We start from the raw sequence: 25,788 nt of genomic DNA on the forward strand, positions 1-25,788 counted from the left end.
CCCTCCCCTGCTCTTCCATCTCTAGCGACGTAAACTCCCTCAAGAGGCGGGTATCAGGGCACCTCGGAAACCAATTTGAATACATTATTTTGCAGAGTTTGGAGAGACTTTAAAATACATTAATTTGGGAGTCTCTTAGTAGCAATTTATTACCTTAATTTTTTTCCTGTTGATTTCTAGTAACTTGCTAGAAATTGTCGATTAGCGTTAAAAGAATATCTAAGTTATTGCATAAAGAACAAGGAAAAAACAGTGTGTGAAGTATTAAAGAAGTTTTGTAAGTTGTGTTGGATCATCGACCTTTCCCAAACACAAACAAAACATAGTGGTCTTCTTTATAATACAAATACGTGCTTGGAAATTTTCTATGTAGTACAAAGGACCATGGAAAAAAAAATAATAGTACAAAATAAACGATCTCTACCTTAGAATACTGACTTTTCTTCACACAAACAAAGTGGAGGGAATCTTTTTTTTTCAATACCAGTTAAATTATCTGCTCACTACAAAGCACAAATCATTAAATCAAGGATGGTGAGGAAATAGAAGAACCTTAAAGAACGTTCCCAAAATAAACCTACGTAGTACTCTCGGACATTGACCTTCCCTTACACAAACAAAGCGCAGCAAATCTCCTCATAATACAAGTACTTAAGGTGAATTTTTCCTACTCAGTGTTTCTTTTCTCTCTTCTCTCCGCAGTGTGCTTGGCTTTCCCCACTTATCGTTTTTTTTTTTCTTTTTACGGCATGCCATTGTTTGTAAAATGCCTTGTCACCCTCCCTTACCATTCCACCCTCCCAACCCTCACACGACACTCACTCCGCGACGCAGCAGTGCAGGAAGGGAAAGGTATTGTCTCACCTGTCTTCTCCTTTCCCTCTCCGTCAAGCAAACATCCGTGGCTCATCTCTGAGGTTTTACACTTTCCCTCCTTTCACTCATTTACTTAAGTTATTAATCTTATCTCCTTCCCTAAGTATTTCTTTTTATTATCCTTTGCCTTAAATTTTCACGACTATCTTATCTTCATGCTTTTACTTACTTGTATTATTATTCTCATGCACAAAACACTTTTTTCATTCTTTATTCACTTTGATATCAATTTCCCATTTTCCTTAAGAGCCCTCGGCATGTTCTTGCATTTTTTTTTCTTTTACAATATAATGCTCCTCCTCCAACTCCTGCTGCTTCTCCTCCCTCTCTTCCACCTTCACCTTCTAATCTTCATTCTCCTCTTGTCTTTTATCTCACATTACCTTACGCTTTCTCCTCTTCCCTTGTCTACCTTTTCATTCTACTCCCTTCCTCATTAATTTACGTTCTTGTTTCCTTTCTTCTCTCGCCTATCTTCTAATCCTTCTTTCTTCTTTGTTTATTTCTTTTCTCTACCTGCTCTTTCATTATCTCCTCACGCTACTCTTTCTCTTTCTCTCCTACTCTCCTCTGCTCCTCTACACTCTTTCTACTCCTCACTTTTCCTTTATCATACACCCTCGTCTTCGTCTTCCTCTTCCTCTTCCTCCTCCTTCTGCAGGTTGTCGCCCTCACCTGTCCGCCCCCGTTCGCGAAGCATGTTACGAAATATCGGGTCGAGAATTCCTTTGTTGCTTCAGGCCTTTGTAAGTCTTGGCGAGCATTAATGTAGCCTCTAGTCACACACACACACACACACACACACACACACACACACACACACACACACACACACACACACACACACACACGCACGAACACGCAAACGTACACGCACACACTACTACTACTACTACTACTACTACTACTACTACTACTAGTAGCAGCAGCAGCAGCAGCAGCAACAACAGCAGCAGCAGCAGCAGCAGCAGCAGCAGCAGTAGTAGTAGTAGTAGTAGTAGTAGAAGTAGTAGTAACAGTAATAGTAGTTTATTTACTGAATGAGTTTACAAGAATATAGCATTTTCTTCTATAAAATCATAATACATAACAGTAGAAGTTGTGAACCAGTACAGAATCGGAACCAAAACATTTTGTCCAAATAAAGAAAAAGAATGCATAAAATCAATATTAAACGCGACCATTAGTTATTGAGGAGACACTAAGACACAATATCATAACTCATCCAAACGGTGCAAATTTACTATATAACAAAATATACTAAAACAAACACACACACACACACACACAAAAAAAAAAAAAAAAAAACTCTCTCTCTCTCTCTCTCTCTCTCTCTCTCTCTCTCTCTCTCTCCCGTACTATCCCAGACGAAAAGTGGTAAAGTGACTGACGGTTCTCAAAATACCTCAGAAAATGTGACACTCAATAGTCATCATCCGTGTTAAGTGGCTTTCTTAGGATGGAGGGAGACAGAAGGAAGAGACTTGAGGGCTTGGAGAGTTGGTATGAAAAGGCAAATTTCCAGGGAATTTTCAAAGACAATATTGTACATCACTGTTTGTGTCTAGATCTTTTCTTTTCAGTGAATTTGTTCTGCTTGTAAAACTGTGAAAGAAGAAATGTGGTCTCCATCTCTGCCAATTTCTCAATAAATATGTGCATATCATCATTTCTTAGGCAACCGTTACGAAAGGGTTTTTATTTAATGTGTGTGGGTGGATGGATGGGAGGAGAGAGAGAGAGAGAGAGAGAGAGAGAGAGAGAGAGAGAGAGAGAGAGAGAGAGAGAGAGAGAGAGAGAGAGAGAGAGAGAGAGAGAGAGAGAGAGAGAGAGAATACATAGAAAAAGGCAGACACAGACAAGGAAAAAAAAAAACTAGTGTGGGAGTCTCGGGTATAGTGTAAGAGTGATGAAAGGATAAAAGGAGATAGAAAGAAGAAAGAAAAACAAATCAGACAAAGCGAAGCAGGGAACAAGAGCGACTAACAACCTGGAGCTACCAAATCTAATCGAGGTCTTTCGTTCATTTGCTAACAATCACACACTTTCATCTATCCAAGACATCCCCCTCTGTTCTCCCCCTCCCCTCTCTCTCTCTCTCTCTCTCTCTCTCTCTCTCTGAAGACTATTCAGGTCCCACACGTCTCTCGTTATGACTTACAACCCAAACTACTCGAGCGGAAAGGCTACTCACGGTTCCTGGGGTCGTGGGGCCATTTCATTACATCCTTACCTGCAGGGAGTAAGGAAAAAAAACTCCATTATTTTGAAAGCCTTATGGTACTATTAGTAACTTTCCCTCGTAAAATCCTATAGTCTTAAATGCTGCACGGTGTCTCCTTGAATTCGCAGCTTGATGTGTGGACAGCGGTAGACTGCGTACTAATTTACGATTTTACGTGCTGCCCAGGTAAGATATCGTTTACTACCCGCCTCCTACCTGGCGTCCCACCTTTGTCACTACCTCCCTCCATCCCATCCCGTCTCTTCGTCCCTACCGTCCCTCTGTCGAGTACCTCCCTCTACCCAACCCCCGTCCTCTTGTCCTCCCGTCCCTCTGTCCTTTCTCCGCGCACTTGAGGACCGCACATGCAGTCTCACACATGCCTCGTCTCTTACACGCCATCACATGAATAGCCACCAGCTCATAAACTTTAAATCCAGTGGTGTCTTGTGACGGGACTAAGACATATGATACCAAAGAGAAAAAATGGCAGGTTTATATACGTCCAGTAACTTATGTAGTCTCCCTAGCTTCAATTTCAACGTTGCTTTATAGTGAATGATTTTGTACTAGTGTCTCTAACATTGTCTCCACGACGGCTACACATACCCAAGGCTCAATCACCAAAAGTATTGCCATCATCAACTTCATCTCTACAACCTGCCACCTGGTACTGCTAGTACACCACCATCACCACTAAAAGCAACTATGTACAACGTCAACACCATCCCAAAAGGAACCTCACTGCCATCTCCATGCACCACTACCACCAACACTATCAACTCCACTCCCAAAATACCATCTCTACCATCTTCACTATCAATAACAACACCACCAAAATCACAATCACCTTCATCGTCCCTGCCACCATTATAACCACCACCTAAAGCAACTCTACCTCCACCTCCACCTCCACGCAGGCACACCCTAGAGCCACACCCACAACCACAAACACGCAATACCCCCTCCAGGAGAAGCGGTAACAACACCTGTCCCTCCTGTCTCCCTCCTCTCCCCCCAAACACGAGACAGCACCGCGACATGACCAAGTTGGCGTATCTCCCTCACAGACACACCCGCCCACCGTGACCCCAGACCCCAGGAGAAATTGTGAAGATCTTTTGGCTACTCTTCTACTTCCATTACGTCCCTCTTGCTTTCTTCACTATCGCAATTAATAGTAACTTTGACTGCGTCCTTATGCTAAAATTCTGAAAAGATATTCAATCGAGTCTGTGAGAGGAGTTTAATTTAAGAATTCTTTTTAGAATTGAGTATATGTTTCACAGGCTCATGAACTGACTCTCTCTCTCTCTCTCTCTCTCTCTCTCTCTCTCTCTCTCTCTCTCTCTCTCTCTCTCTCTGGCGGGTCTCCAACATGACCCTCCTTTAATCCAGGTCCCGCCCTACCACACCTCCCTCTCTCTCTCTCTCTCTCTCTCTCTCTCTCTCTCTCTCTCTCTCTCTCTCTCTCTCTCTCTCTCTCTCTCTCTCTCTCTCTCTCTCTCTCTCTCTCTCTCTCTCTCTCTCTCTCTCTTACCCCTAACATCCGCTATCGCACTAATAAGGCTGCACACTCTTCCACCTTCCTTTCTCCCTAATCTGCACTCCCTATGCATCTGCTCGCCTGCCTAATTCCCATCCTTCTGTCCCCTTTCACCTTCCTGTCTCTACCAAAACTTTCCCTTCATAATTTTTTCTCCTTCTCTACACACACTTTTCAGCTAGCCTTCCGCGTCCTCTCTCGTCGATGTCGCGCCCCGGGAAGCGTGGCCCAAGTGAGGTCCCTGTTACCTTGATATCTGTCACTGATAAGAAGATAAGCTCCGTCATCCAGCCTCCCGCCAGCTGGATGGGAACACGCAGCCTCCTGTACGCCTTGTAATTAGTGAGGATAGCCTGCCCCTGATGGATATACAAAATCTGGAAGTACTATGAGGCTCACTGCACGGCGCGTCATGAGCTGGATTGCCTGCATGACCACACCACCACACATGTAATGAAGTGCATGATAAAGATCCGTATTAAAAATTGCCTTGCTCTCTCACCAACACTATTTTCAAAGGGAACAAAAATCATTAACACGTTTTCAAAAGTATTTTTCCTGTTAATAATGTATAAATTTTGTCAATCTGCCTCTATCTAGAACCGTAAAAGCATCTTTAAAAACTCGTGTAAATTTAAATAAACCATCTTAAAATAGTAGTGAAGCACAGAAATGTTTGAAAATACAAGCTAAAGAAACAAGAGTGATGAAATGATGAAGATAAGGATTGTATCAAACCTTTCATAGCTTGTTAGTTTGTGTCTGTATTGTAGTTACCAATAATTTCAAATTTGTAGCATGGGAATATTGAACGTGATGATTGTTTGATGATGATGATAAAGGGGAAGAGGAGGAGGAGGAGGAGGTCATTGTTATTATTATTATTATTATTATTACTATTATAATAACAATTATCATTATCATTATTATCATTATTATTATTATTATAACATTATTATTATTATTGTGATGTAAACTACCAGTATCATCATCATCATCATCATCACAGGCGGTACCTTTGATGGGCTTACCACTTATTAAGAGTCCTGAGTCCCAGTATTTTGTCAGCTTACTCAGAGCTTCGTTACATTCTCTCCGTGGAAGGTAATGTAATTTGCGTTTTTCCTTCTCCGCTTCAAGCTTTCTTTTCGCACGTGTTTCTCTTTTTTTCCTTCGCAGGAATTAGTATGTTGTTGAAACATTCTGACGTGTAGTGACATTTCCTGGGTCGTTCTAAGTAGCAGCTCCTGGAATTGATGCTGAAAAGTCTACAAGAACTGTGGTAACTTTCGCACGTGCATAAGAAGTTGCAGGATATATATATATATATATATATATATATATATATATATATATATATATATATATATATATATATATATATATATATATATATATATATATATATATATATATAAACATATGTACCAAAATCTGTAATGACTTTTAGGTGTTCGTGTATTGAAACTGTTAAAATTTTTGCATATGAGTACTGAGTCACTGCAGAATATATAACAAAAAAATAACTGAATGTTGCAACTTTCGCACCCAGATGAAGGATAGTAGTCGTAGAAAAAAAAATATATATATATACTACCAAAACTGTAGCAACTTTCGAACGGAGGTAAGAAAAAAAATAAATAATTGCAGAAAAAAAAATCTATCTACACTATAATGACTTTCGTAGGTGGACAAGGAAAAGTCGTAGAAAAAAATAAGAACTTTCACACGTGGACAAGGCATTGGTCTCGTTCATGTGTCGAGAGGTTTTGTGGATTAGATTGTTGCCTTTCTTTGTTGGCTAAACTCTGGTGTGAAGTCGCTATCCACGTTTCAATCACAATACTCAAGTAAGATAACAACAGTGGTTTATCTCAGCCACTGTACGGCACCACGTCTTAATACCCCTGTTTTTTTTTACTACAGGCCAAGTACGAATGCACCCAGCGATAAGTTGTTTCGATTACTGGTATTTCAAGAGAAGAGTACCATGACACCGCGAACTAAACTGGTCACACCAATTGGAACCTTTTCTTGTTAACATATTTTTTGGAAAGTGACATTTACTTTTTCTTAAAGTTCCATACCCCTTGCCCAGCCTCCACCTCAACCCAAAGAAATTAATGCATATATTCTTTTACTTTACTTTTCTTTTTATACGCATAACCTCACAGCTTCACTACTGTTACAAGATGGGGCCGCCGTGGTACAGTGCAACCATGCGTGCTTTGGGGTCCGAGGGGTCTCCAAGCGCACGGGTTCGAATCCTGTCCATGGTCCGAGTGTAGATTTGGCTTCCTCGCTCAGGGCAACGGTTTCCTAGCGGGTGGGCTTTGAGATACGAGGTACCCCATAAAATATCTCGTGAAAAGCCCACATGGTATAAAAACAAAAATGGAACAATATGAAACTTTTTTTGCATTAGTACCGAGTAGATTTCCCAACATATGCAGGTAAGAAAAAAGCAAAAACTTAATAATAGATATGATGTAGTGGTTCCTCTTTTCTTCTCCTTCCTCTTTTATTTCATCTTAAGCTCTTGTATAGAGAATGGTACTACAGAGGTACGCCCGGCAGACGTGTAGGTAAGATAAATGTTGTAATCGATAATGAGTGCTTAATATGTATGCGAGAAGAAGAAGCAGAAGCAGAAGCAGAAGCAGAAACAGAAGAAGATGAAGAAGAAGAAGAAGAAGAAGAAGAAGAAGAAGAAGAAGAAGAAGAAGAAGAAGAAGAAGCAGAAGCAGAAGCAGAAGAAGAAGAAGATCAAGAAGACCAAGAACAAGAAAAACAAGAAGAAAAAGAAGAAAAAGATGAAGAAGAGGGAATGATGGTACTGCTACTGTAAAGGATAAGGGGGTAAGAGGAGTAGGAAGCACATTAATAATGTGCAGTGGCATAGTGGATAAGGTGGTGAGCGTGGGATTGGGCAGACGTCTACGCGAAGGTTCGAATCCCACCATGTACAGCCTTAAAACACTTTGCCATTTGTCGAGTGGTTTAAAGTTACCTACATATCACCATGATACCCAGGTTCTAGGTGGTTACACTCAAGATGAGCTTGAGCGGAGATATGGGCCCTAATATGGGTACCACTATAAATAAAATTGCCTGCGCCACTAATGGGCGGAAGTTGAACAGCGCTTCCCATACACTCTTCAAGTGTGCCTACAGGCGCTATAGGCCTTACCGTAAAAAAAAAAAAAAAAAAAAAATTGATCCACCTGTCATAAATTTCAAGAACCCATGACAGCAGTAAACAACGCTACCTTTCACTATCTTTCTTTAAAACCTTCCTTGTTCCCACCCTTATTTCATTTCCCTTGAGCCGCCTTCCTCCTTTCTTTCCCTCCTTCATTTCATTCTCCCTTGCATTTTCCTTGTTCATTTCTTCTCAAATTATCGAGATGAAGAAAAAAAGTGTCTATCACCCAATGTCTATCTTAACCTGTCTATAGGTAACTTATAATCAGCAATCATCATGAATTATTATCGTTTATTACTTTCAATAATATCTATAATGAAAAGAAAAAAAACAGCTTCTTTGCTTATCCCTGTGGACCACCTAGACAAAAATTTCTTATCTCTCCATTTCGTTGATGTCTTCCCTGTCTTACTATCCTTGAGTCGCCATTCTGGCCTCGTTTCCCTCCAAGCTAGTCATATGTGCGTTCCAAGTAAGCCTCCTCTATCTACACGTTTTCTAACTTGCTCAAATCTACATCTGCCAATTTTGCTGTGTGCCCATATTCATCTTACGTCGTGAGAGAGACAGACACAGACACACACACACACACACACACACACACACACACACACACACACACACACACACACACACACACACACACAGTATTACGACACATCTACACAACAAATTTCGTTAGCTAGTCGTGCTTGACCGTCCTCTCGTACTTCCCACTCATTCTATCCCTTTTGACCTGTGTTTTCCAACTGAATAGCGTCCGTTGTTTGCACGTTATCATCCCCATACTCCATATCCGCCAGCCGTGACTGTTTCACATCCGTTTTGTGTCGTAATGCCTCTGAAATACGAGCCAGCGCGAGAAGGAATGGCTTAATTGTAAGATATTGCCCAGTCACACGGAAATATTCTCTCTCTCTCTCTCTCTCTCTCTCTCTCTCTCTCTCTCTCTCTCTCTGCTGACATAAGGGCTAGTAGACAGCAAAAGAGGAGTTATTCTACTCACTTTTATAATCACTTGCCATTTTCTTACATAAATCTGCCTAACCTTTTCTTTACAACTATTCTTATTCTCGCACAAGAACGTTACTAAGCATGTTCCACTCATCTCCTCCCATTGTTGTGTAAGAACCAATTCCAGAGTATTTGTTTCTTAAATCTAAATCTACTCATATATGACATAAACCTATTATTGTGGTTTCTAGTCTGCTTATTTACTCTGACCTTATTTGCCTCACTTTCGTTAGACCCGTTCATCTATTTAAGGAGCTTAATTAGGACACCTTGCTAGGAATGCAAATTTAGAGAATTTCAATCTGTAATCTGCAATCTGTCCATGTATGCTCCACAAGTTATTTCAGCTGTCCTCTGCACATACTAACCACCAATTGATGACTATTGCATAAGAGAACCAAGAACGCCTGGGGTAATCAGAACATGACCTTACTAGTAGAGGAAAAGGTCTTGGGATAACCGACGCCACCCCATTACTCACTCCTGGCAAGGAACACTCCTAGTAATATCACGCCTCCCCATCATCGCCCAGCCCTGTGCGTGGCTCCCCTTATCTCTACAATGCTGTATCATTCATATAAAACCAACATTACTTCAATACTCCACTGTCTTGTCTTCATTGTTTTAGATGGAAGATAGGACGATAAACCATTTGAGGCCTCTCCTGACAAGGCAACAACACTCCTCTTATACTCCTCCTCCTCTTCTTCTTCACCAATACACAGGAGGGCACGGTGCTGACGCTAAACTGCTGTTGGAAGCCGAGGTCACAGTTCTTTCGTGACATTCGTTCCTTTTCTATGATTAGTATTAAAGTGTCAGCGTGTCACCGCTTCATTGTGTCCCGAACTAAAGTAATATGAAGAAAATTATGATCATTGCTACTACTATTACTACTACTACTATTCCTACTACTACTACTACTATTCCTCCTCCTCCTCCTACTACTACTACTATTCCTACTACTACTACTACTACTACTACTACTACTACTACTACTACTACTACTACTACTACTACTACTACCACTACTACTACCACTACTACCACCACTACTACTACTACTACCACTACTACCACTGCTACCACTACTACTACCACTACTACCACCACCACCACTGCACCACTACTGCTACTGTTCCTACCACTACCACTGCTCACCACCACCACCACCACCATCACCACCACCACCACCACCACCACCACCACCACCACCACCACCACCACCACCACCACCACCACCACCACCACCACCACCACCACCACCACCACCACCACCACCACCACCACCACCACCACCACCTGCCACCACCACCACCACCACCACCACCACCACCACCTGCACCACCACCACCACCTGCTGCTGCCACCACCACCACCACAACTGCCACTACCACTAATGCTACTACTACTACTACTACTACAATTCCTACTACTACTACTACTACTACTACTACTACTACTACTACTACTTCTAATAATAATGATGATAATGAAAATAATGATTACAATAATAATAATAATAATAATAATAATAATAATAATAATAATAATATTTTCATTTTTTTGTTATGGCCCATAGCACCTGTAGTGGCGCAGGCAATTTTATTTATAGAGGTGTGTATCCATATAGTGGTGTGTAGTCCATATCTCCACCCAAGCGCATCTTAAGTGTATCGCAATTACACCTCCACCTAGAACCTGGGTATCATGGTGACATACAGGTAACTTTAAACCACTCGACAAATGGCAAAGTTTCAAGATGGTGTGTGGTGGGATTTGAATCTACGCGTGGATGTCTGCCTGATTCCACGCTCACCACCTTATCCAATACGCTGCCGCCTTCATTGAATTCAACATTAATAAGCTGTACTCGAATTTTAAGGAATTTATGTGTTCTATGAATTATGTCGTAATTTAACAATGATTTTAAACATGGTAGTAGTAGTAGTAGTAGTAGTAGTAGTAGTAGTAGTAGTAGTAGTAGTAGTAGTAGTAGTAGTAGTAGTAGTTCAGTTTGTTTAAATGTTATTACTTCGTTACATCTGGTAGTGGTGGTGGTGGTGGTGGTGGTTATAGTGATAGATAATGAGGAAGCAATAGGAAATGTGGATGTTGCTGGAAGTAATAGATGGTGATAGTTGATGGATGGCAGTGAAGTTGAAAGCTTGTGAAGGGAAATGATGGGTATTGATATGAAGTGATGAGTGACGATAGTGATAGATGGGCCATGAAGGGGTGAAAGGTGGTAATGGGGTGATCATTGGTGATAGTGATGATCAATGGTGATTTGTAGTGATGGGCAAGACGGATATGGATATGTACGCTATGTAATGGTAGGGAATAGGAAAATCATAGGCGATAGAGAAAACAAGTGGTGGTGCTAATGGGGTAAGGTATTTTGAAGGTACTTTTGACTGATGGGTGAATGATAGGCGAAGCGGAGGAATTACTCTCCTATTTCTGTTCTCTGTCTTCCTTTAGGGAACCGCATTTGAACAAGTTTTTATTTATTTATTTATCTATCTATTTTATTTATCTATCTACCTAACCAACCATCTTATCTCTCTCTCTCTCTCTCTCTCTCTCTCTCTCTCTCTCTCTCTCTCTCTCTCTCTCTCTCTCTCTCTCTCTCTCTATCTATATATATATATATATATATATATATATATATATATATATATATATATATTCTAATCATTCAATGTTTCTTCTTAACCAATTTCCACCACACATAAAGAAAATAATAGTACTAGTGTTGCTGGTGATGTGAGGGATGAGTGTTGATGATGAAAATGATGACAGGCTGAGGAAGAAATGATGGTAAAATGAAAGAACGTAAGAACATAAAAACAAAAAATAAATCAATAAGGGAAGCTCCAAGAAGGCATCAGGCCTGCACGTATTAATTTCAGTATGAAATATATCAATATAATTCCATCTATCATTTCCATTAAATAAATTTGTCTTATCTTCTTGTAAAGCTCTCTAAAGACTAATTTCACTCCTCTAGCCACCTATTTAAGAACCAATTCCTTTATATCTCTTTCTTAAAGCTAAGTTTTTTTTTTTTTTAGGCTAAACCCACAAGTTCTTGTTCTATCCTAATTACTCATACTGAGAACTTTGCTTATGTCAGCCTTGCTTTATGATCTATACCAATGAAAGACCTCTATCAGGTCCCCTTTTAATCTACACCTATCTAAGAAATGTCAATTTAAAGACAGAGGTTGTTGTGATATCGATGAGACCGAAATTGCTAATAATACCTAGAAAAATGTAAGCTTATTTCACTTTGGTGTGGTAGGAAACACATCCTGCAATAAATAAATAAATAAATAAATAAATAAATATATATATATATATATATATATATATATATATATATATATATATATATATATATATATATATATATATATATATATATATATATACACACACATAAACCTGTATTACCATTATCATTATTTTCCTAATCACAATAATAATAATAATAATAATAATAATAATAATAATAATAATAATAATAATAATAATAATAATAATAATAAAAATAATACCTAATAACAATGATAACAACAACAACAACAACAACAACAACAACAACAACTGTAATAATAATAATTATAATGGCTGTGATAATAATCATTACCATCATTACTTTTCTAGAATGACGGGGAACTAAGGAATATGAGAGTGTAGGGGAAGCTGCAAGAAACCGTAGTAATCCTTGCATGAAACTTATCTACCTATTCACACCCATCCTTCATCCATATGTCTATCTATCTTCTTTCGAACTTCCCTAATGACTAACAACATGATTACTGAGTCTATTCCATTAACAAGCGGTAAGCTATAAAAAAAAATAATATATATATATATATATATATATATATATATATATATATATATATATATATATATATATATATATATAATACATAAATACCAAGAACCTTTTCCACTGGGCAACTATTCTTTGATAACAAAAAAAAAAAACTTATTTTACATATTTGAGCGGGAGCGGTACATAATAATTTTCTTCTGCGATACCAATCTGCATTGACGGTAAAAAAAAAAAAAAAAAAAAGTTTGAATAAAAAAAACATCATCACTACAAGAGATGTTTAATTTCTATTTCTACTTTTACTCTTCTTATTTGTATTTTATGTCCCAAGTAGATTTTTTTTTAAGAGATCGACGATGAAAAACAGTAAAATTTTCATAGTAACTGTAATATCACTTCTCCTGGCACTTTCCAAAATAACACAACAATAAAAGGAAAAATAGATAAAACAATACAAGTGTAATTTCCTTCTTCGCCTGGACTCATGAGCGGGGAATGTTGGCCTAACGGGAACACGTCGACGTCTTTCTGGGAAGCTGCAATTTTTACCATATGACAGGAGGGAAATGTATAGTGGAGCAAGATACAATTATCAAAGCTGGATGGTGGCGCAAATAACGGATGGCCAATGCGAGCTCACGAGGGTCAGGAACAATAGGAGGAGGAGGAGATCGGGGTAGTTAAGGTGATATTATAATTGCAAGGTAGATATACGAATTCTAAAACCAATATGATCATCTGCAGGAGTAAAACCAAGAGAATGTCATGTGGATTCTTTTCTGCTCCTTACAATCACATTAAATGATCATTATACATTCCTCGATTTTATTCAACGTACTTGTTTTTATCTCTAAAGACGACATAAGATACAAAAGGAATAAGCGAAGGAATGGTGAAAACACAGAACGAACTGGAAAAGCTAATTAGAGGCACCGATCCAGAATAAAGGAATTAAAAATGGAAAAACGACTCTTTTTATTTATCTATTTTTTCAAAGATCATAACTGAAATTTGGCACATGACTTGTTAGTGTTGTTACATCGTCACACAGGTGGTCTCAATAAGCAGGTGGTGCGAGTCTCGCCGTCACTATAATGATCAACGCAACAAAACAAGACACGTGCCTGCCGCAGTGGTGAGGGTTTATTAGACACACGGGGGCAAGGTGTGGCTATTATGTACAATAAAAAAGGAATCAAATCAACTTTCATTTACACTCACTAAGCTTTCTATTCATTTTTATTATCCAGTCTTGTCCTTTCATTATATTTGACTACTTTTTTTCTAATGTTATCTACTTTCTCCTCTCAGGATTGTCGGACAAGCTCGTAAGGAGTCCTGCAAACTCCTGACAGACAAACCTGACTTGTGGCATCTCAAAATTATATATATTTAACACCAACCAGCATGTGGCACTTTCATAAAATTATCTTATACCTTATTTAGCATATAAATTAACTGGTTCGTCCCACAGTTCTTTTTTTTTTTTTTCCACGTGTTTCGCCCCGTCCTCTCTTCGGAACGATAGGCTGGGGCATCGCGCGATGGGCCCCGGACATAGCAACCATGGAATCTGCCATCATAAATCCACGGTACTTTATATTGCAGCGTCCGTGAGGCGGCGAGCGGCTCCGATTTGATAGCCGAGGGTTAACTCTGGGCCGGGCACGACGGGCAGCTGGCAGGGAAGTAAAATAAGACGAAATAACACGGAGGTAGAAGTTCAGAGCCTCGGTGGATGAATAAATTACGGGTAAAAAGAATTATTGCCGAAGCGTGAGGTAAACTGGAGCACCCCGGAGCTGCTCATCATGAAGGAGGAGTGGTGGTGATGGAGGGTGTGGGCCTTTGGAAGGAAATGTGCTCTCAAGACTTTTGACCATGAGTTTATGAGTGAGGGGAAGGGGAAGGAGGGTAGCATAACGATAGGCATTCCTCTCACCTTCAGAGCGCAAGTGGAGACTGTTCTGAGTGTAACATAATCCACAATCTCTTGGCAGAATGGTATATCTGATAATTATGAATTCATTGCAATAAATTGGGTCTCATGATGGCGACCAGATCGACCACAACGCATTGCATACCAGAGATATAGGTAGTCGTCTTCGCCACTTTCACTGAATCGTCGCTGTCCACACTGAGAAAAAGATGATTGTTACTTTCACGGAGGAAAGTAACCTTATTACTTCAGACGTATAAAGTTTTCAGTTTTGCTTAAGAGTCGTTCAATAATTTCGAGAACAATTATTTTTTCCAACAAGTTTCAATGTGTTTTGAATCAGACTTCCATTTGTTTCTCTGGCAAATTATTAGTTTTGGTACATCAGCTGAGGGAAGGCCACCAGCGGGACCTCACTATTCTGCTGCGATTTTTAGTCTTTATCTCTTTTTCGATATATCATTTGAAATCCTTATCACTGTCTCAATATACATTGAAATTAATCAATCAAACCTAACATATTTAATCATAACATTGTCCTCTCCGCTCACTATACACAATCATTCATTATCAAAACAAGACAACCAACAAAACATCTGCATCGTGATTATCATCATTCTACAGTCGACTACCATGGGATTCAAAGCACTGCTTCAGATAAGGAGATCTATACAATGATAAAATATGGGCTGTGAATAACGTGTGTGTGGTCATGTCATATTCTACAGAGCCTAGTTTTGAGAATGTGTATATCTTTTATGATATTTTGTTAATATTATTACCATTACGGCATCTACAACAAATAAATATATAAAAATCACCATTTTTATAAGGGTAATAGTTTTTGATAGCTTGTAGAGGTCGTAATACATTCTTAAGTATACGACATAAGATGTACCTTTTACATAAGTTGCCCATTAAAACTCTGGGAGAACGTACACAGAACCATTTTCTATGAAGTCTTACATCCCAAACTATTCCTTTCCTAAGCATCGACTGTTCTCCACACCAAGCCTCCCTGAAAACAGTCAAACTCTTACCTGAGGCTGTCGCCGGGTTGATCCCTGCGTAGCGCCCTCATCACCAGTAGAAGCTCCTCCTCGTTCTCACATTCTACCGTGGACTCCACTTCCTCCTCCTCCTCCACCTCCACGGTCACGTTGTCGTCCAAATTCATCTCGCGGCGAATCAGGTCTCCAATATCCTGCCTCAGTCGCCTGTGCCTCACACACTCCGTTACCGTCTTCAGACTACACGACTCTCCACTGGCCCTTGTGTCAGGGCTTTCCTTTTCATCACCACTTACTACATCTTGATCAGTCTTGTCCTCTACCACTTCACTTTCTTCCAGGTTTTCATATACATTATCAGCACCTCTCTCTTCTATGTCTTCCACGTGCTCCTCCACAACATCGTCATACAAGGATTCAGAGTCTTCATCTATAGTGTCCTGCTCGCCGCCCTCTTCCTCGGGCCCGCTTAGCTTGAGGCCCTGCAGGTCACTCGAATCCTGAGACTCGCTTCCTGATTGGTCAGGGAGCCCCTCCACGTCGTCATACAGTTCAAGGTCCTCTTTCGCCTTGGTATCATCAGGAAGGTCTCGTGGGGACGGTTCAGTGGATTGTTTTCGAGAGGAGCAGGAGTAATAACCATCTAGGTCTTGATCCTGGTCCTCAGTCCAAGGATTCTCATCAACTTCTTCGTAGATGTTCTGGTCTTCCTCGGTCTCTTCCAAGCTGCCGTCTGCTGCCTCCCTTTCTGAATGTTCCTCATCCTCGCAATCCGTGCCGATCTCTACTTTCATGCTACTCTCAGACACTGTACTGTATTCTATCGTGCTGTTGTTTATCTCAAACCCTTCTGCTGTACTGCTATCGTTAGTACTGCTCTCTTCAATTGTGTTCATGTTTACATCACCACTGTTTCCTTCAATCTCTTCTTTAGTACTTTCGTTAACTAATGCGTGGTCATCTTTTGTTACACTTAACCTCACGCATTCATTATTCTCTTCGTTATCAGTGACTTGTACGACGTTTCTGTTTCCGTCTGTATAATTTTCGGTGACTGGTATATGTTTTACATCAATACTACTGACTGTGTCATATGAGTCAGTACTAACGTCCATTTCTTCACAAAGATCACCAATTCCTTTATCATGATTATTATTTTCAAGAGATACTGTAGTGTCACGTTCAATATTTTCACACCTTTCTTCACTTTCATTTTCCTCACGCGGTCTAGTGTCATAAAGTTTAACGTTATATTCGACTTCACAGTGAGGATCTTGTCCAGCACTAACTTCCATGTCACCCCCGGCCACAGTCTCTTCGCGGCGTTGTCCCTCCGCCTCCTGATGGGACACTCCTAGCGTTGAACGAGATGGCATGCTGTCTTCCTCTTTGTTTATCGCTGTAGAGGGACTTTCCTGAGAGTGATGTACCTCTGCACACGTTTCTATATAGTTAGAAGAAATAGTAAGAACGTGATCCTCTTCATGAGCGGAAACATTAACTTTCTTGCTTATCGCTGATGTATCACTATCAGGTGTTGCCTGACTGATGGCAGTTTGTTTAATTAGCTTTGCCTGAGATCCACCAGAATTCGCTGAAGATTCTAGTTGCTCTGAAAAATCCTCAAAATCTTGTTCTTTATTATATTCGTCTTTCTTTTGTTCATCGTTTTCTGTGCAAGACCTTTCATTATGAACAGCGTCGACTTCTTTCGCACTAGATGGGGAGTTTAGAAGCACGAGATATTCAGGTTCTGTTTTAGGTACTTCATTTTGGGACGAGAGTGACAAATCACTGAATTCCTCCTCTGTTGCAAGATCGAAAGCGGTTTGTCTCTCTAATTTGTTCCTCTTCAAACTTAGCGATTTAATCATGCTGCCTTCTTCAGCAGCTTCAGCGACCAAATCGATGTAGCTGTCATCATTTCTTGGCACATTTCCGTTACTGTCTGTAGATGTAATCGTTTCCTTTACTAAGGCAGTGTTGGTGGTGGCGGAAGTGGTACATGGTAACGAGTTGGCGTGGCCTATCCCTCCAGTAACTGAGCGCGGAGGTGGTGGCGGCGGAGGTGCAGGTCGCTTTCCAGGCCTTTTGATTGACAGGAAACTCTCTCCTCGATTATTACCTCCACGCTCGGCTCTTTCGGATGCATTCTTTCCCTGCTGCCATGAAAATGGTCGTCCTTTGAGGCTCAACGCAAAAGATTTGATGGACGAACGTGTTTTGGTTTTAGGAGTCGGAGTTTTCTCTGTAGCTGTAGTTGGCTCTGTGTCGACCATTGATGGCGATTCTACAGGAGCTTCTGTTGCCGGTTTGGTGGAGCGGTCTACTGGAGGCGCCGTGGCTACTTCGTCGCGAGGAGCAGCGGCGGGGGTGGCAGATTGTACCTCGGCACTGACCTCCGTCTCAAGCTCTTTTTCCAGCTGTTCAAATGGGCTCAATGCACGGGCCAGGTCGAACCTCGCAGCGTCAGCAGTGGCGTTGAAAGAGGAATTCCGAGATACAGTAGTAGAAGAGGAGAGTGACAGGCGGTCTATAACAGTGGAGACAGAGCTACTTGTCTCATCACTCTCACTCTCACACGGTCCGGCGGCGTCTTCCTCTCCCAAAAGATCCAAATAAAAGGTGGGCCGAGGAGGCAGACCACTCTCTACTGACTCCTCCAGTCTTTTAGCGGCCCAAGAACTAGGAAGATGAAATTCCAGATCCTCCAGTAGCTCTTCAAGGTCACCAGAGCGTCCGCGGCGTGAAAGCAGCTCGCGCCACTCGGGATGATCCTTGTCCTCAGAGCGACTCCTGTTCGCCACCTTTGGGGAGGGCGCTTCATCGTCATAATCCTGAAAACCACTCGGAGGTGGAGGCAGTGGATCCTTTGGTGGACGAGCAGGGGACTTTCTGGGTCGTGCTCTGGGAGGCAGGGGCGGGGGAGGCATCCGTTTCCTCATCTCCCCAACAATTAAAGGTGGTGGGTGTGCCGAACTGTTACTGTATACTTCCTGTTCTTCTTTGCAGTATTCCTGACTTTTTGCAGTACACGTGTCCAGGTCTGGTAGTTGTCCATTCCCTTTAAGCACACCGATTGTGATTTTCATTGCTGCATCCTTCAGGAAAGACACACACTGCACTCTCGTCATCGAAGACACAGCACATCCCTCAATGTTCAATATCTGGTCACCAGGATTCAGTTCACCCCAAGGCACAGCGGCTCGTGCGGCAGGCGAATCTGGAGCTACACTCTGAATAAAGAGACGCCGCACACACTCCTGGGCCCCCACCCCGCCGTCAAACTTGAGCCCGAGTCCAAGTCGCTCCCCAGGAAGCCGGTACACTACCACCTGGTCTGGCACACTCGAGGTGCTGGGCGTTTCCTTCTCCATCTCCTCGGCTGCTTTTCTTTCTCTATCAATCGTCTCCTGGTTGACGTAATCAGCGTTTGGCGGGGCGGGATGCTCCATATGCAGCTTGACATTGGAGTCAAGGGTGAGGTTGTTGGAGTGATCGAGGTGAAGACTAGTATCAGTGTTGGTCCCCACAGCCACCACCGTGACAAAACCTCGGGGGGCGGGGCGTGGAACCGGCTGGCTCGTGGCTCGCCAAGCATGGCACGTGGTGTCGCCTGTTTCCTCACCATCCTTCTCAACTTCCACCACCGTCACGAACTGTCCTTGTTTCCTCACTTCTGATGTTCGTATCCACGAAGCCTCCCCGTGGGCAGGGCCGACCACCTGAGCCTCGGAGTCCCCGGGACCCTCACAGCCGACCCACGCCCCGGAGTGGGCCATCTTCACCTCTGAACCACTCGTTTCGTAGTTAGGAATGGTGTGAGGGGACTCATACTGTCCTTCCCCTCTGCTTTCCGGCATTGTCAAGGTCTCGAAAGCTTATCAAAACCATGCCGAAAATTAAGAATCAGTAGATATGACAGTTCAATGACCACAATGATTTGACCAATTTCAGCGCCATACGGGCCAGGTGGCAGGTCACGGTCGTCCTGCAGTCGCTGCGTATCTGGTGGCTGACTGGTGGCTGGCTGGATGGCTGCAGCAGACCGAGCGACGAAAGCACAGGATGGTGAGTGTGGGACTGCTCTTGCCACTGGGATGGCCTCCACCCTCCTAGTTCCTGCAACAGAACATTGCCTTTAGATTCACTTGAAGAACTTAAGAACATCAATTAGTCACAGATAAGGCTTACAAGTATTAATGTGAAAGCAACAAGGGAATTAATACAATGTCGAGATGTGACGGTGCTGGTTTTATGTAAGTAACAATGTGGTGATAACACAATGTTAACAATACACACAGAGGCTGTCACTTGTATCACACGGTTATATTCAATTTATTTTAATCACTTCAACACTGCTGCCATTTAACACAACAATAAACTATTTCATCCAGTCCTGTGGTACTAATAACTTCTATAAAGCTTCAATGTTATGGTTTCACAAAGCATCGTTACCAACCATCCCACTCACTGGCCAGGGCTTCACACATATTCAACAGACCAGCTTGTAACTCCAGCAGCATAACATAATACGAATAAACACTAACTATATTACATCTGCTTTTTCTTCACAACGTTAAGATTCACATAAAATACAGCTCTTCTTTCATGAACTATAGCTGTACGAGAGAGCCTCCTCGCCCTACAAAACACGCGGCCTTCACAGTGACGAGGCGAGGCGTTCAGTGAGCCCTCCGCCGCACCACGTCACCCTGGGATACGATTCACCCAAATGTCCGAGGAAACATGATCTGTTACGGCGACGTCCTTCACACTCCCTTTCCTCCTCCCTTCCTCCTCGCTTCCTCCCACTCTCCTTTCTCTTCCTGCCGCTGACATCAATCCCTCCCTCCCTCCCTGCATCCCAGCACCCCAACACCTCTAATTCATCATCATCATCATCATCATCATTATCATCATCGTCAACAACAACTACATACAACACCGGCACTCTCATTACATACCAACCAAACACCACCCACACCACCATCACCACCACGCCCTACTATTGCCCCTCGCTTGTCCACACCCCTTCCCTTTTCTCATTCATTCCCCATATCAGACACTCCACCAAAACCCATTAGCCCTACCCAGCCTCGCCCATGGCTTCTTCCTTCCTCAACCCACCCCACTCCCGCCCACGGCTCCTCTGCACCCAAGCCTAACACGTCCTCCCCAAGGTCGACATTCCGCCAAGCTGCTCCACTCCGCCTCCGCGTCTAGGCTTCCTAAGGGCACGTCAGGCCCCGAATGTCGTGTGTGTGTGTGTGTGTGTGTGTGTGTGTGTGTGTGTGTGTGTGTGTGTGTGTGTGTGTGTGTGTGTGTGTTGAAATATACTTGTTATTTTGTGTTCTTTATTGAAGATAGGATATAGGTGTTCCTGGTAGTAGTAGTAGTAGTAGTAGTAGTAGTAGTAGTAGTAGTAAGAGTAGTAGTAGGAATATTGCTTTAGGATGGTATATTATTACTAAGTGTTGTTATCATTATCATCATTATCTCTCTCTCTCTCTCTCTCTCTCTCTCTCTCTCTCTCTCTCTCTCTCTCTCTCACCACTTTCACTTCTTTATAAATTTCTGCCTCCTCATATTATCACTTATTATACTTGCTGCTTTCTATTCCTCTTCATCTTCCTCCCCCTGATCCTCATCATCCACCTTCCCTTCCTCAATGTATTTTCTTAGCATCTACAACCTCTCCTGCATAATCTGTGCCATCCTCGCCTTCCGTTCATTATGTTCGGGAATATATACGTCCATTATGCATCCAACCTACTGATTACGTATCATTCGCACGGCCTTATAAGCAGTTCACACCTTCACTCTTCTCAGCAACATGGAGAGACCAATCATTTCTTAATTCCTGGACAAATTTACACCTCTGCTCTGCCTTGATTGTAAACGAACTGTAACTATATTTATTTATACACCTTTTTTTTTTTTTACATCAAACTGTTACTGCTGGTTATTCTTACTTTTTTTATTGATCGGAGTATATTACAGATCTACGATTTTTGATACGTAGCTCAATATGACTCCCATGCTGCGTCAGGTTGAATCAAGCGGTTGATCAGTTACTCATTCAAATGTTTCCCGCCATCTCAAGCAGGGTTCAGTCCTTCTTACCCTCCCCCGTTGGTCTATTTGCATATCAACAGCATCCCCAACTCTTCCCATGCCCCATTCTCTCTCTCTCTCTCTCTCTCTCTCTCTCTCTCTCTCTCTCTCTCTCTCTCTCTCTCTCTCTCTCTCTCATGAAAGACAAGCTTCAGGTAGGCCATTTAAGTTTTAGAAATATAGAAAGTAATGTCAGATTATGTATGTTGTTAATAGTACTTCTGCCTCATCAACTAGGACTATTACTACTACTACTACTATTGATTAATTATTGTCGTTGTTGGAAATAGTACAACTACTATGACTTCTTATTACCATGACTATTACAAGCAAACACGATAATGAAAATGACAATAACAACAACAATAGTAATAAAAATAATAGCAATAACAATAACAACAATAACAATGATAATAATAATAATAATAATAATAATAATAATAATAATAATAATAATAATAATAATAATAATAATAATAATAATAATAACAACAATAACAAATAACAATCATGAAAACAAAAACATAACAATACTCTAAATCATCAAAAACAACAAAAAAATAACACGAAAAACAATGAAAAACTGATATAAAACGAGTACAAGGATTTAAATATAATTGGATGACTTGAAAAGAGACCCCAGAAAGAAACAGCCGGCGGTAAGTCAAGGAGAGGAAGTGAAGACAACAGGAAGCTTACGTCACTCACTAACGATGAAAGAAAGTGAATAATGAACGACTAAATCAGGAAGAGAGAGAGAGAGAGAGAGAGAGAGAGAGAGAGAGAGAGAGAGAGAGAGAGAGTGTGTGTGTGTGTGTGTGTGTGTGTGTGTGTGTGTGTGTGTGTGTGTGTGTGTGTGTGTGTGTGTGTGTGTGCAAGAAAGAAAAAAAATAGCAATTTAATTATAGCTGACAACAATGGATGAGAGAATGTGAGGAGGAGCAAAAGTATAGGAGAACTACTATTTTGGGAAGAGGAGGAGGAGGAGGAGGAGGAGGAGGAGGAGGAGGAGGAGGAGGAGGAGGAGGAGGAGGAGAAGGAGAGAGAACCACTATTTTTGGGAAAAGGAGGGGGAGGAGGAAGAAGAGGAGTTAATGGAAGATAAGAGGAAGGAAGGGAGGAGGGAGAAAATGAATTGTGATTAGAGTGGTGAGGAGAACAGATAGGAAAGAGAAGCAGGCAAGAGACAGGGAGAGGCAGAGGAAAGCATGTGACGTCAGCAGGGGGAGGAAGAAAGGAAGTAGGAGAAATGCGATTGGAATGGTGGGGAGAGCAGATCAGAGAGAGAGAGGAGAGAAAACGAAGGGGAAAGTAAAGCATGTGAAGGCAGTAGGAGGAGCAGCAGCAGCAGCAGCAGCAGCAGCAGCAGCAGCAGGAGGAGGAGGAGGAGGAAGGAAGGAGGCAAATAGGAATGTGGCACGCCAAGTCGAGGCAAGATGAGGAGTGAACGTCTACTGCTAACAAGAAGAGAGTGAGAGGGTGGAGCTCTCTCTCTCTCTCTCTCTCTCTCTCTCTCTCTCTGCGAACCAAAAAATAAGAAAAAAATACCCAATGGTGTCATGATGCGAGAAAAAATGTACCTATACACTTCACGCTATTACTAAGAATGGAATAAAACAAAAAGCGCAGTAAGCAGTAAGTAACTATCTCCTATCATAATCTGAAAGAAGGAATCCTATTCATGACGACATTGCAAAAGTGAGGCAAGAAAGAGTGAATAAAACAAACCATAAGAAAACTAGGGGACTTGTGTAAATAAGTGTGTAAATCTAGTACAGCTATTCTTCCTTCCAGTGACTAAGGTTGAGATAGACTTACGAAACACAGGTGATGTGTGTGTGTGTGTGTGTGTGTGTGTGTGTGTGTGTGTGTGTGTGTGTGTGTGTGTGTGTGTGTGTGTGTGTGTGTGTAATATTAGTAGTAATCTTGATCTTTGAATCATGGTAAACACACACACACACACACACACACACACACACACACACACACACACACACACACAGGAGGAGGAGGAGCAGGAGGAGCAAGAGGAGGGAGTCGCCTCTTTAGCAAACCGCCACAGGATCCGGGAGTGTCTGAATGCCAGGAAATTTGAGTTAGCCACAAAAACACTCAGCGCCACCAAGTAAGCACCTCCGTGGTAGGAACCCCATCGCGTGCCGGGACTCACGGGGCAGTGGGTGTGTCTCGCTGGGCGTGGGTGTCGCCAGTGCTGACGTGATGGGAGGAGCCGGCACAGGCGATAAGGGTAGTGGCGAGGGGAGAAGAGGGATGGAAAATAAGATCGTAAAAGAGGAGGGTAAGGTTGAGAGAATGAGAAGACGGAAATAAGAATGGGGATAACTGTAAAGAGGAACGAAACAAAGAGAAACGAAAATTAGTATGGTAAATAAGAGAAAAATAAAGAAAAATGAAAGAAAAGTGTAAAAATATGAAAGATTGAATAGACAGAAAAAAAAACACTGATGGAAAGATAACATTTCATAGGAAAAGAAGATAAATCAAGAGAAAAATATACGAGAAATATCAAAAAATTATAAAGATGAGAGACGGAAACAAAAAGGCAAGGAGAATATTGCACAAAACTAAATAAAGATGGAAACGAACAATAAGAGATAGACTAGAGAGGAAATAAAAATATTGAGTAGAAGGCAAGGAGAGAATGTTAGAGGAAACTTTAAAGGAAAAAAGAAAAAGATGAACTGCTTAAGAGACCCTGGTGAGAAAAAGTCACTGATATAGAGAGAAAAAAGTGTGTCAGAAAATTGTTAATAAAGGAAGGTAAATGACGGGGAGTAAAAGAGAAAGATATGCCGGAGTAAGAAAAGCCATAAGTAAAAAAGATGAAAATATAAATCATAGGTATAAAAAAGAAAGAAAAGAACAGAAAAGAATATTGCACGCAGATGAAATTATTGAACGGGAGGTATGGGAGTATGGGAAAGGAGATCAGTAAGTAAGAGAAAAACAAAGTGAAAGAAGGAGGACGAAAAGAACAAATGCGTTCAGTGCTTGGGTAATCACTAAGAGCCACAAGGTCTGGCCGCAGGCAAGACATCATGTTGGTACTAAGCCATCCCTCGGGCAAGGTCACTGATGCATCTCAGGCACGCTAATAATGGAGGGGAGAAAAACGAATAAGAAACACATGCAAGAAGCTCATGTCTGCAGCTCACCTTCCTCCTCACCCCTCTCTCTCTCCTCGCCCGAAAGACTGATCCACACTGCCACCCTCCACGCACGCTCTACATCCCTTATTTTCTCCTCCTCCCTCCTTCCCTCCTTCCTCTGCATCCTGCCTGTCATCATAGGAGCGCCGCAAGGAAATAATAATGATGTCAAGTAGTTTAATTATGAGGGTTGCCTTACACACACACACACACACACACACACACACACACACACACACACACACACACACACACACACACACACACACACACACACACACACACACACACACACACACAGTAAATTTATCTCACATTGCTACATCAGTGACAATAGTTCAAATTGCTAATGTATTTATTGTATATTTTCCTCTTCAATTTCATTTCTACACTGGAGCGTCTTGACTTGTCCTCGCAGTGGAAATCAACAGTCGTCGCACAGCGCCTTACCCTGACTGGACTCATAATGTCGTCGCCGAGAACCCATCTCCTTCCATGGCGCCTAAAGATGCTATGTCGCGTCCTTGAGAGAATTGAATTGGGAGATGCGGTATGTCGAATTTTGCATGTGATGTGTTGCAGAGCGGGCAACCAAGCGTAGTGTAGCAGTCCTGCACACTACCAACATATGACAGGAAGGGACAGATGAAGGTCGCGATGCCCAAGTTACACTGGGTACTTACAAACCCGTCAATCTTCCTACCCAAGACGTAATTGAAAAAATATCATCATGCACCACAGAAGTCTTTGAATCTTTTACGCATTCCCACACACACACAAAAGAAAAAAAATAATAATGTTTATTGTATTGTATATATATATATATATATATATATA

General features: G+C 41.7%; 1 protein-coding gene across 1 annotated transcript in view; it reads right to left on the reverse strand.

The window, feature by feature from the left end:
• The window catches only part of LOC123518274, a 590,049-nt gene that overhangs the window by 513,331 nt on the left and 50,930 nt on the right, over positions 1-25,788 (reverse strand). The window contains 1 exon segment of the mRNA XM_045278997.1: positions 15,695-19,786. Within this exon segment, the coding sequence (XP_045134932.1) occupies positions 15,695-19,527 (3,833 nt within the window). The 5' untranslated portion in view covers positions 19,528-19,786.

The sequence above is a fragment of the Portunus trituberculatus genome, chromosome 43 (assembly GCF_017591435.1).
Source record: "Portunus trituberculatus isolate SZX2019 chromosome 43, ASM1759143v1, whole genome shotgun sequence".
Lineage (NCBI taxonomy): Eukaryota > Metazoa > Arthropoda > Malacostraca > Decapoda > Portunidae > Portunus > Portunus trituberculatus.